Genomic DNA, 17,217 nt, shown 5'->3' on the forward strand with positions numbered 1-17,217 from the left:
CACCGCTGATGAGGAAATACAGCGAGTGCTGGACGGAGCAGTGAGTGACAACAACCCCGCCCACATTTAAGAGGACTGTCTGAACAGACTGAGGGTCTAGGTACCATGTCTGAAGGCTTACTGCTGGTTCCAGAGGTACTGGACTGAAAGGGTTTGGAGGAGATGGGGCTTATCTGGCCAGTGTAAGAGCTGGAGGATGAGAGGGGCCGCGTCCAGTTGCCTCATCCCTCACAGGAGTTTACCGGAGAAATCCTCTCAGAAATCTTGTATCAACCACCAGCAGCTTAAAGTGTGTCTACAGTAGCATGGACTCCTCCTGAGCCACAGCGTCGACCCTTCCTCATCCTCCTCTAAACCTGACCAACATGCAGCTATTGTTTGCTGCCCTGCATCTGAGCGTCAGACGTCTTATTGTTTGTTGGCTGCTGTCAGGAGAAGAAACACAACAGTTGGATTAACTGTCCTCCTTTAAACTTTGTCTTTATTATCCCGGCCTGCTGTCCACGCAGAGTTCACTGTCATGAGGTTTAACAGAGCCTGAGTGTGTGTTCCCCCGTCAACCTCATGTTTACTGTAGACATCTAGAGCTGAAGACTTCAGGAGACAAGTGACACCCATTATTATTCACCAGTGGCTCCACACACACACACACACACACACACACACAAGCCCTATTTATCTATAAAATGACACAGCCATTGAAATAACAAATAAATGTGGCTCCTGCCGATAACACCAGATTTGACAAGAGGCATTTTTCATCAGAGAGAGAAGTCGCTGCTTCTCTGATAAGTTTCACACTTGTGTCTAGAAAATATGTCACCAGTGTGTCCTGATGTTTAACTCACACCACCTCACTATGTTGTAACATACACAGGTGTGCAGGCTCACACTGACAAAATCTGTGTGTTTTGACTGAAGTCAGGTGCTTTCACACTTCAGTCTGATTGGTATCGTTCACACTAAGTCCAGTGTTTGGTTTGATTTGTTTGGGCTGGACTGATCATTTCCACTAAAACAAAAAATAAAGAATAATTTTTATTTTTTAACAACTTTTAGCTACTTGTTGCGGTTGACCTAGTCATATTAAATGCCGCCACACGCAATTGGATAGCACAGTAGCCAATCAGAGCAAAAAACAAGGTGACGTATTCATTGCACTAAGCCCCATTTGTTTGCCGACCAGTGGGGCTAACTGATATATTATGCTTTTGCCGTATGGCATCGGCAAAACAGCAAAAACGTCCTTCCTGGAAGCGAAGGCTTCTAGAGCAGTCTTCTGTTCCTCTCTCAAGGAAAAAGATAAGTGTGGCTGGCTTAGTGTTTCTTCCAAAGCTAAATTGAATGGACGTGGTCCTTCAGCAGCTGCCATCTTGGCTGTTTACTTTTCGACTCCTACGGTGCAGCGCTGTCTTCATCATGTTACGCCCGCCCAGAGCCCGCCTCTGTCAGATAGACTGATCTGATTGGTCCGATAGGCGATTCAGTGGGCTCTGCTCGTCGGGGCCAGATCCCCGCAGTGCAAATTCGAACTTGCTGGGGGCGGGGCATCTGGATTTCCAGGTTACTAAACTCCACTATTAAATACAAAAAAGTGAAGTTTAAAAAAACGAAAATGTTGAATTACTGACATTAAAAATTTGAAAGAAAAGAGAAAAATAAGACACTTGAGAGTAAAATGTCCCCACAGGGAGGGCTGGTGGTTGGGTAATAACAGGGTACCCGCGGGGTCTTACAAACTTACGTAAACTTACCGTAAATTAAGGCCTTGAGGTCTTAATTTTTCCCTTTCTTATCTGCATGATACAGCTCAACAACATAACTGTATACTAAGTAAACTGACTCGAACGTTGCGTTGTAAAATGATTTCTTTCTGCGACTTTATCGATCTCCGACATGAGGTGGCGTTCCAATGCACTGTTTCAACTAGGAGGTCGGAAAATCCTGATTTCCGAGTTTTCTAGAACACAGCACTAGTTGGAGCGTGCACAGTCAGCCACTGACCCACCGAGGTCGTCGCTCGCGCAGCAGCTTTGGGATGGGCAAGTGCAGATTTAATCCATCGTGGCTAAGTGACTCAAAATATGACTGGGTTCAGGCTGTACCAGGGAATGAGTGGGAGGCTCAGTGCAGCCTGTGCCGTAAAAAATTCAAGCTCGGCACAATGGGACATATGGCCTTGGAGTCGCACATGAAGAGTGCTAAACATTTAGCATGCTCAGCAGCTACACGGAGGCAGGCACCCATATCCCAGTTCTGCGCGGCAAACCCGACGCTAACCTCAACAGTCACCTCGGCTGCCAGCAGCAACAACATAACTGTATACTAAGTAAACTAACTCGAACGTTGCGTTGTAAAATGATTTCTTTCTGCGACTTTATCGATCTCCGACATGAGGTGGCGTTCCAATGCACTGTTTCAACTAGGAAACAGTTGAGCCCACACAGCCAGGTAACATACGAGCTCTTTGTGGCTCGACGCCAACGCTTAAGGCAGAGGTGATGTGGACACTAAAGACGATATCGGACCACCACTCGTATACGTCAAATGAAAATATAAGCGAGCTCTTCAAAGTCATGTTTCCCGACTCAGAGATCGCAGCTACTTTCACATGTGGGAGCAACAAGACTGCCTATATTACTAAGTTTGGTCTGGCCCCGTTCATCACCAAACAACTGACCGAGCAGGTCAATAAGGCGTCTGGATTTGTGGTCATGCTTGACGAAAGTCTAAACAAAAGTACAAAAACTAAACAGCTGGACATTCATCTGCGCTACTGGGTTGGTGACCGTGTCCACTCAAGATATTTTGGCTGAACTTATTAACCTGGATGAACAGATTGCAGCCAAAAGGGCAGAGCTCCAAAAGCTGTAGGCTCTATTACATCCGCAAACAGGCACACTCAGAGATATATGCATACACACGCACACACACACACACAAAGTCACACTCCTTGCACAGTTACTGTTTAATATATGATTGTGTCTGATGAAGAAATGGTTCTTTTGTGTAATGCATTCACACACAGGTGCATGCACACACTTCTCACACTGTAGTTGTGTTGTTTTTATGGTTTTGATTGTTAATACAGTGTTGACACTGTTCCAGCTCCATTATAATACATGCACACACAGACGTTCACTCACTCACACACACGCACACACTCACACATTCCTTGCAGTTATTGTGTTTTGTATATGATTGTGTCTAATATGTTAAGACATTGTTCTTTTGTGTAATGTATCTGCACACACACACTCCTCACACAGTTGCTTTGTTTCTTACAGTGTTGAGAGATTGCAGCAGAGTTTTATATGGCTGTATGCTCCATTTGTAATACTTTTGCACGCACACACTGTATTGTTTATTAAAATAAGTGATTGTTATTTGTCCCTGTGTTATGCTGTTATTCTTAGTTATTCTGACAGATTTTTTTTTGCATTATTTCATAAATGTATGCCAGAATAGGTGCGAGGTTGGTCTTAAATTTCATTGGTTGTGGTCTTAAAAAGGTCTTAAAAAGTCTTAAATTTGAGTGGAAAAATCCTGGGGGGACCCTGAATAAGATAAAATAAAATACAAGACAATAAACTGATTACATTTCCAGGAGAGTAAAGGCCTTTCTTTATTGATTGTGTCCTGTATTAACAGCATGAAAATGCAATCGTTGCATTCAGTAATGTGTTTTAATTGACATGCAAATGAATCGCCCAAATGGACTCAACTCTGTTGATCTCATTTAGGAAGTCTAATTCTAAGACTAATTCTCCAGTACAGCAGAAAACAAACACCTTCACTGATTTAATAGATATACAAACACAGTGTGTTATAAATATGAACACAATTTAAAGTCTGAACCAGAGATTAGAGACCTTCATCGGCCTGCGTGTCTTAAAAACAAATCTGAAATATAAATGTAATGTTGCACATCTCCCACCTGAGACTGATCTGATGACCCCACTGGTCCGAACCATTTGAGGTGAAAACGGGGGTGAATGCACTTAAATATCATTATTATACAACTGTGTGTGAGCAGACACTTGACACACACACACACACACACTGGAGGAAGACAGATGCCTTTTATTCATTGGTTGTGAGGAGGATGGACGAATGTGTCCGCTGGGGTTTACGCGTACACACACACACACACACACACACACAGTAGTTTTTGGGGGGCTGGGCACCAGATGAGCGTGGTGATAGAGACAACAAGCAGCGTCCCTCTCCATCTGTCTCACACACACACACATGCTAATAGTCACCAGCTGGAGCTACTGGAGAAAGTGTGTGTGTGTGTGTGGGTGTATGTGTGTGTGTTAATTTGAATATTAAGGATCAGTGAGATAATAAAGTTGCGTATTTGATTAGGACTGAAAAAGGTCAACGCAGCTCATGTTTGGGTGGAGGAGGAGGAGGAGGAGGAGGAGCTGGAGCTGCGTTTCAAAGAACCCAAAGTGTCTTTTTATTTAGTTTTTCTATGATTTTCAGCATCAGAATTCTGAAGACTGTATCTGCAGCAGAATAAAGAGGAATGCTCCACCATCAAGTTTTTCTAAACACTGGTACCTGTCTCTCTCTCTGTGTCTCTTGTCTGTCCAGGACGTGTCGTGTCTGAACCGGGACACCAGTAAGGTGATCGTGGTGGACTGTAAGCGGGAGGCGTTCAGCCTGCAGCCCTTCAACGGCATGGCCCTGAAGAAATGGGACGGAAACTCAGATGACCGGACGCTCTACGACCTCGCCAACTTCCTCAAGAGTAAGACACCAAGCAGAGACTCACAGGGCTCCATCGTCTCCTTCCTTTCTCTCCTTTTTTTTTAGGAGTTGTTGCATTTAATTTACTTTTTGTACAGATTAAACAAGAGAGGTTTATTTAGTGAGTTTCAGACATGAGACTGAAATCCATCTTCTTGACTCGCCTCAGAAAGAAAGCAAATAAGTGCATATTCCAAATATTTGAGCCATTTTTGTAAAGTAAATAACACGGGAACATTGGTACACAAAGAACTTTTGTCGCTTTCATCGCTGATGAACACCCAGACCAGCTAGACCAGACCAGAATAGGTACTCAGATCTTGTACTTAAGAAAGAGCAGTGATACCACAGTGTAGAAATACGACAACTAAACATCATGTGCTGAGTTTTACGTATGTAAAAGTACAAAAGTATTGGTATTAAATAGGGAGGGGCACGAGGACTTGATTTGGACATCAGTATTTGTTCACATACTAAGTTATCGCCACCCACATGTCAACTTGACTTTTTATGCCTCTGCACTGGCAATAGCCGTGGTCGGAGGTATTATGTTTTTGGATTGTCCATTCGTCCGTCCATCCATTCGTCATTTCCTCAAATTGGGCACAAACATTCACTTGGACTCAACGATGAACTGATTAGACTTTGGTGGTCAAAGGTCAAGGTCACTGTGATCTTGTCTGTTTCATTCTTGTGAACTCTATATCTCAAGAACACCGTGAGGGAATTTCTTTCAATTTGACACAAACGTACACTTGAACTGAAGAATAAACTGATTAGCTTTTTGAAGTCAAAGGTCAAGGTTGCTATGACCTTGCATCTTTCTCATTCTCGTGAACGCAGTATCTCAGGAACAGTCTGGGTTAATTTATTCAATTTGGCACAAACATTCACTTGGACTCAACAATGAACTGATTAGATTTTGTTGGTCAAGGGTCAAAGGTCAAGGTCGCTGTGACCTTGCATCCCTCTCATTCTTGTGAACACAACATCTCAAGAACACCTTGAAGGAATTTATTCAAATTAGGCACAAACATTCACTTGGATTCAACGATGAACTGATTAGACTTTGGTGGTCAAAGATCAAGGTCACTGTGACCTTGTCTGTCTCATACTTGTGAAGTCAATATCTCAAGAAAGCTGTGAGGGGATTTCCTTAAATTTGACACAAACGTACACTTGGACTGAAGAATAAACTGATTAGACTTTGGTGGTCAAAGGTCAAGGTCACTGTGATCTTGTCTGTCTCATTCTCGTGAGCGTGATATCTCAAGAACACCTTGAGGGAATTTATTCAAATTTGGCACAAACATTAACTTGGACTTAACTATGAACTGATGGTATTTTTGTGGTCAAAGGTCAAGATCACCGTGACACTGTGTTACAAACAGAGAGAATATAAGTTTAAAAAAACTATCACCAGAGAAATGACAATAGATTCATGGATATATACACTGATGTCGTAATAATTTACATCTGTTAGATTCATCACATGAAAATAACAAAAACATTAAATTTATTGTGTTTTATTAAAGTTGTGTCTCTTGTGTGGCAGCCATCGCTCTGAGCGGAGTGGATGACGTACGTTCGGTGTTGGAGAACTACGCTCTGGAGGACGACCCCATCGAGGCCTTCAAACGCAGACAGGCTCAGCTGGCAGTGGTAGGAGAAGAAATCAAACACACCCTGAGTTTGTTTTGTCTGGATGTTCTTTGATCTGATCTGACTGTCCGTCTGTCCGTCAGGAGGAGGAGCAGCGTCTGGCCGAAATCTCCCAGCAGAAGAAACAGGGACTCTCCCTCGGCTCCATCGCTTCGCGGTTCTGGCGCTCCAAACAGCAGTGAGCCCCGCCCCCTCCCTCACACTTCCACCAATCGCAGCCCGGCTCGCCATCTGCGTCGAGGGGAGGGGCCAGAGGACAGAGAGTGAGAGGGGAGGGAAGTGGGGGTGGACCTGCGTACTGTAGCTGAGTGGACCCTGCATCCAATCATGTCTCAGTGGGCGGGTCTGCGGTGTTTGAACATTGGCCGTCCTCTGCACCAATGAGAGAAGCACTTCCTGTACTTGTTGGAAGCGGGGGCATCGGCGGCCCCCTCCCTTTGGTCATCCTGGTGTCACCTGATGCGTATCAAGCTGCTGATTGGCTCAAAACAAACAGGCAAGAGACAGAGGATCCAGGTCAGGATGAACTCTTGTTGTTGGCGGTTTGGAGGCTGCTCTGAGATCAGCGCTGCTATCGCCACTCCAGCTCTGGTCGGCCCCGCCGCTCGCAGGATCTGACCTGAGATCAGCAGTGCTCTGTCCCGTACCTTCAGAATGTGTATTTAATTTTATTTTCTATTCCTCTGTGTGTGTCAGACTGTGCTGCTGCAGACGGTGTTAAATCAGAAATATTGTTTATAAGAAATAAAGATAAACAATAAGTAGTATTGTTAAGAGTTTATTCGATATGTCCGACTGTCTGGGTGTCCAGCGGTGGTGGCGTGGACGGGCGATCACCTCGGCTTGTGGCCACAATGACGACTGTAACGGCAGCTGAGCTGATGGTGGAGAGCAAGGACGAATGAAAGCTGCAGTCTGATCTCTTCCATCAGTCAAAGGATCAGTCTGGTGTTTCAGATCCCGTCCCATGTCGCATTGTTATGCGTTTCCTATATTCAGTCTTGTGCCTAAAATGGACCATCGCCAGAGTCGAGTCAAACCGCACTCGACCGCCTCCAGAGGGTTGAGGTGACATCAGATGGGCTTTGTAGTCATCCAGAGATGATTCTTTGGGGACATGGAGGTCTGTGGACGGAGAATTATTTCCCAATATGACAGATTTGTTCTGCTCCGCCATTTTTTTTTTATATCTTTGTTGTCTCCGGCAGTCGAATCTCGCTTGCTTTTCTCAGATGAAAGATGATGATGCTCTAAAACTATGGTCCTATGTTGCACAGTGAGAGAGGTTCAAGGTTGGTCATTGTCACGGTGTTGCGATCAAAGACAACCTGGGATAAAATTCTGACAGTGACGCACTGATCAGCATGACAATGCTAAATGCTAGTAGATGCTAATAAATACACTCAGAGCTGTCGTTGGAAAATGTTGGCCTCTTTTCCACGGCCACGACCGCGTCCACATTCTCCCCCTCCTCTTCTTCTGCAGACTGTTCCAACATACATAAGTGCCCCGAGGGCGTGTTTAATTCTTTTGGGGAAATTATAAATGAATCCTCTGATCGTTAGTCGTGTCGTCTCCCCTCCAAACATCTGAAAAGAGACGGGATCTGAGAGCTCAGCTGCCGTTCGTCTTCATGTGCTTGCTGAAGATTGTGTGAATCGTGCTGATGTGAACTCACCATTGACGTCCTCAATAAAGGAAACAAACCAACATGTTGTTAGTGCTTATTTAACGGTCTTGAACGCAGCTTTTTTGTTCTCGTAAATTCAGCCTTTTTTTGACCAAAGTTCGTTCCTCCTATCAAAGTATAAAACAATGGAATCTGCTGCTCAACTCGATTGATTCCCACTTATATAGTTTTAATTACTCCTGACTCCAGTTTTTCCTTCACTGTTTACAACCTTTGAATTTTTTTCCCCAGTTCCTCCCTAAAACTGAATTTCCCCTCGTTTAGGATGCTTCCTGAAAACAACCAGATTTTAAAATATTCTTTCACTCAAACCAGATGTTAAATAATTGAAATACAGTGGAAATAAAAAGTCGACATACGCCTGTTAAAGTGTGAGGTGTTTGTGATGTTAAATCAGACCAAGATGAATCATTTCAAAACTTTGTTTTTACCTTTAATGTGACATGTAGCTGTAAGGTTCAGCTGAAAAACAACCAAATCTTTCAGGGGGAAAATATAGAAAAACAAAAATACAAACTTATAATGACCTGGTTGCGTCAGCGTGCACACCCTCAAACTAATACTTGGTTGAAGCTTTTTGATCGCATTACAGCGTTCAGTCTTTTTGGATCAGAGTCTATCAGCAGGCAGCATCATGACTTCACAATATTTTCACATCTTCCTGGTAGAAGTGCTCCAACTCTGTCAGACTGCGAGGGCGTCTCCTGTGCACACCCCTCTGCGGGTCACCCCACAGATTCTCAGTTGGATTTAGGTCTGGGCTCCAAAACTTGCCGTTCTTTTGTTAACTTGGATGTATGTTTTGGGGGCTGTTAAAATAACACATTCATTTTGATTAATTAATCACAGAAAAATAACATGTTAAAAAAACTGATGAATCTCGCACCGCGGTGCCCTTTGACCTGGTGCGTCATTGAAGGCCACAGTGTCTTTGTCACATGATGGAGGCAGATGCGATGACGCTGCTCGGCCCTGTGAATGGAACATTTACATTTAAGAAATGCCCAGACTGAACTGTTGATAGGAGCACTGTTCTCTGCAGGTTCTGAAGTAAGGAATTTTCGTACAATCGAAGAACTTCAAACCTGAAATATCACCTCAACACAAAGCATTTAGCAGCGAACTCGGATGTCCAAGCTAGCACAGCCTCTGATGCTAACCCCCAAATTCCACCAGATGCATGTTGGTTGCGTCTGCGCTCCAGAACAGCAGCGGAGCCGATACGTTTCAATTCTAGTCAATGTGTGTGCTTCCACCGGCTGCTCCGTCACAGCTCATAGAAGTCGTGCACAGAAACAAAATAAAACATCTGGTTAATTTTCAAAATAAAATACACAGAGTTCACAGTGGATCATATTTCCCTGCACTACACCTTGAAAACGTCATAATGGGCGGAGGCAGGCCTGAAGTCAACAGGTCAGAGGTTTTCAGACATCATTTCACCCCGTTGACACCATGGACGAGGAGATGTTAATCATGGAGGTGCACCGAGATGTCTTCCTATTACTCCTCTGGTTTTGTGGTTCTGTTTATAGAAACTACATCTTGTTATATCGCGCGATTATGCGTGAATTCACGAGATCTCGTGGGTCCTTGTGACTCCCGCAGCGGAACACGCAGCGGATAACCAGCGCAGCCGTTTCGCAACGGACACACATACAGTGGAAATCCGCCGTAACGCTAACAGCCAGCCTCGTCAAGCCGCACTCGACCGGGCGTTCAAACTGAGTTAGTCTACCTGTGACCGACTAACTAACTCCATTACAAAATTGATCGCAGACCAGTTACAGTGGTCGAGGACACACTGTACAACTGACCCTTCGCTAAGTCCCGCTCCTGGACGCAGACTGGCCAATCACAACGTAGCATCAGGCCGGCTCAGACCAGGGTCCAACAACAACACAGCTGTGCTCCATTGACTCTAATGCAGTCGTTTCAGATTTCCTTCATTTTAAGGCTGGTTTTGTGGATTTGGAGCTAAATGTTGTGCTTGGGGCACGTCGTGTATTAATGATACTCGTTACCTGGAGAGGTTGGAAAAAGATATACGTTTCTTCCCTGTTCCAGAATTTTTATATCACAAAAAAACTGGCATTTCAACAGGAGTGTGTAGACTTTTTATATCCACTTAAAAGAAAAAAAAAAAAAGCGGTTTACTTTCTTTGAGTAGTTCAGTACATGGAAACTTTAAATTGTGCGGGTTTAAGCCTCAGTAATATTAGTAATATTCCTTGTGTGTGGAGTACACAAAGGTAAAGAGGACTTTAATGTTTGGTTTTCCTCGTGTTCACTTCTCCGAGCCTCAGATGGTAAAGAATCAGTGTATGATGAGGTTTAAAGAGAGCACGTGCAGTTCTTCCATATATTTCCAGAACTTTTAATGGGAAAACAAAAGTTGAAATCAGACCAAACCTCAAATTTTTCACATTCTTTCATTTAAAGTAGAAACCCTGCGGTTCCTTAAAGCCTGTAAATCTGTTTTCTCTCTTGCCCTCTCTGTTGGACTTCACAGCCACCCAGCTTTTTAATCCTTGGAAGGTGTCGGCACAGTTAACACCTCCTAAAGGCAGTGAAAGTCCCCCTGGCCTCATCATGCTGGTATGGAGAGCAGTCTCTGTCAGCAGGGAATGATGGGAAACGATGGCGGCCCGAGCAGCCTCCACCAGCAGCAGCTCTGGATCGGCACCAGACAGAAGTTTATTTTGCCAGATGTTGTAGCATGTTACTGCCAGGAAAAAGCATCGGTTCCAAGAGAAGTGATTAATAAATTCTCATGGCAAATGAAAACTAACGTGAAAATGATCTTGACAAAATTCTGATGGAAGAAATTAAATTAATGAGTTGTTTTCCAACCTGATCGCCAGAGAACATGTTGGCATTTAGTGGATACGTTGAAACTTTACATTTCAGCACCGTGGTGAACATGTGGTTGAGTTTAGGCACAAACACACGCGGTTATGGTCAGATAAAGATCAGAGCTGAGTTCCAAATCACAGTCTGTTTATGCCTCTGTGCTGGCGACAGCTGTGGCACGATGCATTGTTTTCAGGTTGGCGATCTGTCTCCTTCTCCTGAACGTGATATCTCATGGTCCAAGGCTCAGCCACCAGACGCTCACTGGCGAACTCCCCGCCCATATCTGGCTCCAGAGGGGGGGCCCCGGTGTCCCCATACCGGGCGAGGTCCTCTGTCTCCAAATGTGCTGTTTCATCATGATGTTTTGAACCTCTTGAGACAGAGTTAGGGTGAGGAGCTCAGAGTAGAGCCGCTGCTCCTTCATGTCGAAAGGGGTCAGTTGAGGTGGTTCGGGCATCTGATCGGGATCCTCCTGGGCTCCTGGAGGTGTTCCAGGCACATCCCACTGGTAAGAGGCCCCGGGGCAGACCCAGAACACACTGGAGGGATTATATATCTCATCTGGCCTGGGAACACCGTGGGGTCCCTCAGGAGGAGCTGGAAAGTGCTGCTGAGGAGAGGGACATCTGGAGTACTTTGCCCAGCCTGCTGCCTCTGTGACCCAGCTTCGAATAAGCAGGTGATGGATGGATTTTCTTTTTCTTTTCTTCTGTCGTTATTGACCAAAGCAAACAAAACAACACTGAAGAGATGAAAACCGCTCCTTATATTTTGTACAACCATGACACTGAGGACGCTGGGTGGCCACCAGGTCGGGCTAGTGGCCACTTTGCACTTGTAGTCTGCCCTGAGTCCCAGTGAGTAACCAGTGATGTGCACAGACCATCAGGGGGTTAAACGTCCTGGATAAAACCAAAGTGTAAAAATTGAGGGGAAACTTTTCACCTCCTCCAAACTTCACATAAAGTGAAAGAACACCAAGAGACCTGCCAAACTCTTAATTGAGAATATATTATAAATATTAAATCGCTCTTACAAGCTCATAAACTGTTAACTGGAAACAAAACAAAGAAGAATCAAATCAAATGGAAGCAGTAACTTTCCTGTTCCTCCAGTCGGAGGTTCGGCCTGCTGCCAAGGTGTAAAGCAAACAAATTAAAGGCTCCTCGCACAGTGAATCTTCACTGCAGCTCAGTGTGTGAATCTCTGCAGGGACTGAAGAGAAGCAGCTCAGGATGGTCTCCAGCTGTGTGAGAAGCAGTTTAAATGGAGGCTGATGGAGCTTCAAGATTAGGAATTAGATGCTTCTGTTTGTAGAAGTCTCAGTGTCTTTATAAATCCTGTTTTTACAGATTAGATGTTGGGAGTAGGAGACCACAGGTGAACTCACTTTCGGGATCAAAGAACGGTAAATAAAACCTTATTAGGAGCAGTAAAACTTTACTGTTGGGTGGATATCTCCTGATAGAGTCATGCCAAAGAGTTAAGCTGTTTCATCTGTGGTGATAATCAGAGACCTGCAGCTTCACCTCAGCGTCAGTGGACTCTGGTGGACCTGAGATCACAGGATAAAAAGTCAACTGCATCAAGCAAATCATGACCGATCTCCACACGCTTCTATCAAAGATCCCAGAGAAGAATGTCCACATACAACTGACCCTTTGCTAAGCCCCGCCCCTTTGTGATGGTCCATCAAGCTGATGGATCGAGCATGGAGCCCACAGTGTCACTGAAGCCCCGTCTCCACCAAACCCTTTCAGTCCAGTCCCTCTGGAACCAGCAGTAAGCCTTCAGACATGGTACCTAGACCCTCAGTCTGTTCAGACAGTCCTCTTAAATGTGGGCGGGGTTGTTGTCACTCACTGCTCCGTCCAGCACTCACTGTATTTCCTCATCAGCGTTGACACAGATGGAAGTCTGCACCTGGTTTATTGTCCACAGAACGAGGCTGCACGCCCACATTTACCTCCTTAACAGCCTGTCAGAATAGTTTTACTATGGAAGAAACTGCTGCCCCCATCTCTTATTTCACAATGTGTTTTTTGGAGTTGGAAAAGATCAAATTTTCCATAAGGGGCTCGACAGACAAATTTTACAGCAACTGGCAGCTCCTGATTAATAATGTGCCTGACCTCTCCTTCCCCAGAGTGACCAGCAGGGTGAGATGGTTATTGAATACAGTGGCTGAATTCTGAGGCCCTGTTTAGACGACAACGGTTTCACCTTTACGTTTTAAAAAACTTCTGCGTTGATATGACGACGTTATTGAAACGATCCCCGTTCACACGGAGCCGCAAAATCTACTGGAAATGCTGTAGTATGCACGCCAGGCCAATGGGTGGCAGTGTAAATTTGCAAAGCAACACCACGGCATGACGCCATGCGCCCACGCTGAAGCCCTTCCTCTACAACACGGTGATTACAAACCAAAACAAAGAAGACACACTGGCAAAAGCATGCACAGATAACTTTGTCTGGACGGACGACGAGGTGGAGTTACTACAGTAACAGATCTACACTTCAAATCAACAGGGTGAGCAGCACAAACAGAGCTCGGCATTGTTGTTGTGACGTTCAAGCCGTAATGCGCATGTGCAAAAAGTGTCTGTTTACATGACAGCGCAGACGCTGCTGTTTCCAAAAAAATGCACTCTGGAACCCGTTTTCCAAACGTTGCATTTCCAGGCACCCAAAACGCCGCTGTCGTGTAAACGATTGGCCAAAACGCAACTAAAGTTTACTGTTTTTAGTTGAAATCGTTGTCATATAAATGAGACCTGACAGCAGCTTATTATACACTGTAACGACCCACACATGTACACTGTCCCCTCACTTCATTTTTTAAACATATATACATATTTATTTTATCTATTACTGTTAATTTATTTTTGTTATAAATGTATTTGTCACCTTTTTCTCTCCTTTGTTTTACATGAATGTATCAGTTATTATTCTTATTATAAACTGATATGTGTTGCTGTTCTGCAGATTCACTGTTGGAATAACTCATGTCACTAAATGGTTTTGAGACAGTTCCTAAAATACTAATAAAATATGTTCATTAAAAAAAACACTTGTCTTTTGCTGGACACGTTTTCCCCACAAATACAACATGCTAACGTTATTAGCACAAGCCTATGGCATATTGTATAGATATAAATGAGCCTTGTGGCTAGCGGACTTTTCCTCTATTCCTGATAAGTGTAATAAGCCCTGGTTCAGCAGGGAGGTCAACGGTTAAGAAGGGGAGACATTCAGTTAGATACTGAATTGGTGACTCTAACCCAACCCGGTCTCTCCCGAAGTTGCTGAGATCCAGCACTTGGTCAGTGACTTCCAGCATCATCGACGGAGAAAGCCGCCCTTTCACGTTGGCGAGATGCGTGAGCAGTGGCTGTTATTGTTCAGCGGCACCTGGCAGCATCAGGGGTAAACGTGGTGAAACAACTATGAAAGTTGAGGTAGTGGAGGGCTGATGGATGGGTCCAACCACCACCGACTGTCACCCAGGAGGCCTATTTTTGCTTTCCGTAGTGCTTTTATTTTGAAAGACACTGTATGCAAACTGTACATTTCCTGTGAAAACAGAAGTGTATTTTGAAAACAGACAATGCATGCAACAGGCTGAACAACCAACACACCCAGGGTACCTTGGACGTCATATGTGGATGTGGAAAGTCCATGAGCAAACTTGGACATGTGACGAGGTCACAGTGGGGATGATGTTGACGTGTTCTTGTGTGTGTGTGAAACATCCATGATTTCACAGACATGATGGAAAGTATAAGTGCAACTTGACGGGTGAATGAACACATACAAGTGCGAGGCGGTGTTTGCTGTCCTTGCTCTCATATTCATTTCTCTTGTCATGCACCAGAACACTAAAATGAATTCCTTGAATGAGGCTTGGCAGCACACTGCGCTCTGAGTCACCTCCTTTGACTTAGTGGAGTAACTGTGTGAAACTATTACAGAAATCAGCTACAAGTAAAAGTTCAGCCCAAATACTGCGTAACATGTGAACCCCATGCTGCAGTCAGTCCACAGCAGACACACTGTGGCCGTGTGTTTATTGACTCTTTGATATGAGCAGATGTTAATGACAGCAGCCAGCGCGCATGCAGATGTTAATGCCGTGATGCACGCGCGTCCTCGCGCCTTTTGAGTCGTGCTAATGACGGACTTTGACGGCAGCGCGTGAAATGAGGAGAACAAGTGGCGGAAGGAGGGGGCGGGGCCTCACACTTACCTGCAAACTATCAGGAGCAAAGAATGAGGAGCAGCCCGCGGACCCTCCTCCTCCTCCTCCTCCTGTCCTCAACGGACAGACGACCACGTGCCAAATGATGCCTGCGGCTGTGTGTGTGTGTGTGTGTGTGTGTGTGTGTGTGTGTGTGTGTGTGTGCCGCTGGCAGTTTATGAATTAACCATATTCATAAACATGATCATCTGAAATCCCAAACTGCTGATTTAATCTGTCAGTTCAGTGTTAACGGCTCTTTTCCGCAGAGCACGTGCTCCGGTCAGGGAGGAGGAGGAGGAGGAGGAGGAGGAGGAGAAGAAGATATAAATATCTGAAACTCACATCTTTTTCACCACCACAACAGAGCAATGTGAGTACTCCAAAATCCACCAGTTATTTTATTACAAATATTTGTACATGAACCATCAGACCAAATTATTCCAGTGACACCTGTTCTTTTATTTAATAAAAACAAAAAACCAACAACACCTGCTACATTTTGGTGAAATCAGTGAATTAATTGAATACATTTTCTGTGACACCAATAGGTCTATTTATGGTTTGGTGGACAGGGCCAACTCTAGACCTTTGGGGGCCACGGGCATGATTTTGTTTGGGGGCCCTCTTACTGTAAAGGTGGATTGATAGTTGTGTCGGCTCTACACAGTGCCTACGCACATGGCCTACCCTGTTGTGAGCATTGATACTTGTGTGGTTTTGTGTCTGTGTCAGTCTGCAGTTAAGCTGGAAATACTCACATCAAAAAAAGATGCCTCTATAATTTACGTTGTATAAACCCACACTGGTGGCAGCTAGACATGCGTCGGCGCCCCTGGACATGTCATCCTGTGGCACTTAAAGACACTGTCCTATTTCCAGCCTCACCACCTCTGGAAGTGTACACACCAGCTCCCATAGCTGCTCTTTCTCTGCTCCTACAGCAGCTCGACTCCTCTCCTCACCATAGATGTGTTAAGAGAACTCTGTAGCTGTTGCAGAGACACAAGATGAGGAGAGACTCGTTGAGGTCGAGGAATATCCTGAGCTAAACGACCCACAATCCCGTCGTTATAAAGACAACGACCAAAAAGATATTTCCTGGTGAGTCACAGCTCTGGAGATCAGCTCTGCAGGTGAGAAATCAACTTTAATTAGTGGCTGTCAACATGATTTTAAGCTAACGCAGAGGTGGAGGAAGTGCAGGTCTTTAGCTTTGTGTGGTTGTCTGTTGACAAGCTGCAGTGTGACGCGTCTGGTGTGTGCTAGCGTGCGTATCATGCCATCCTCTAATCATTTAACAGAGCCCAGTGGTGTCAGGGGGAAACCAACGGTGGGACAATAACGAAAGTTAAGGTGGTGGAAGTCCGAGTAGGGCTGGAGGGATCAGTGGTGGATGGGTCCAACAACCATCGACTTTCACCCAGGAGGCCCGTGTTCGCTCTCCACAGGCTTATAAAGCCAAACCCTGTTCTTTTTACCTAAACCCAACCACGTGTTTATTGTTGGAAGGGAAAAAAACAGAAAATCACGGTGTTGTACCGACGTAGAGCTTTTATTTTGAAAGAGACTGTATCAAACTGTACATTTCCTGTGAAAACAGAAGTGTATTTTGAAAACAGACAATGCATGTAACAGGCTGAAGTTGACACGGCGTCCCAGAACGTCAACAACCAACACACCCAGGGTACCTTGGACGTCATATGTGGACGTGGAAAGTCCATGACCAAACGTGGACATGTGACGAGGTCACAGTGAGGATGAGTTGAGGGTTTACATTTTAAATGGTGGACAGCTCAGTGCGTCTCAAACAGATGCTACATGGTGCTCAAGCTGCATATTTTGGCGCTCTGGGAGGCTGATGCAGAAGTTAGCGTCGCCTCGCTCCCTCGTCAGTGAACTGTGGAAAACAAACTTTTATGATGCTTACATGTTTTGTTCAGCAAAATAATCTTCACTAATGAACACCACTTTTATTATTTTTGAGCATAAACGCAGTCGCCAAAAGGAA

The 17,217-nt window shown here is 44.8% G+C and overlaps 1 protein-coding gene across 1 annotated transcript in view; it reads left to right on the forward strand.

Moving 5' to 3' along the window:
- timm50 (translocase of inner mitochondrial membrane 50 homolog (S. cerevisiae)) overlaps positions 1 to 8,148 on the forward strand; it is a 54,049-nt gene extending 45,901 nt beyond the window's left edge. Inside the window, exons 9-11 of the mRNA XM_050065793.1 lie at positions 4,603 to 4,759; positions 6,314 to 6,420; positions 6,504 to 8,148. Coding sequence (XP_049921750.1) covers positions 4,603 to 4,759; positions 6,314 to 6,420; positions 6,504 to 6,602 — 363 coding nt within the window. The 3' untranslated portion in view covers positions 6,603 to 8,148. The remainder of the gene's footprint in view (positions 1 to 4,602; positions 4,760 to 6,313; positions 6,421 to 6,503) is intronic.
- The last annotated feature ends 9,069 nt before the right edge of the window (positions 8,149 to 17,217 follow it).

Source organism: Epinephelus moara, chromosome 2 (genome assembly GCF_006386435.1).
Source record: "Epinephelus moara isolate mb chromosome 2, YSFRI_EMoa_1.0, whole genome shotgun sequence".
Taxonomy (NCBI): domain Eukaryota; kingdom Metazoa; phylum Chordata; class Actinopteri; order Perciformes; family Serranidae; genus Epinephelus; species Epinephelus moara.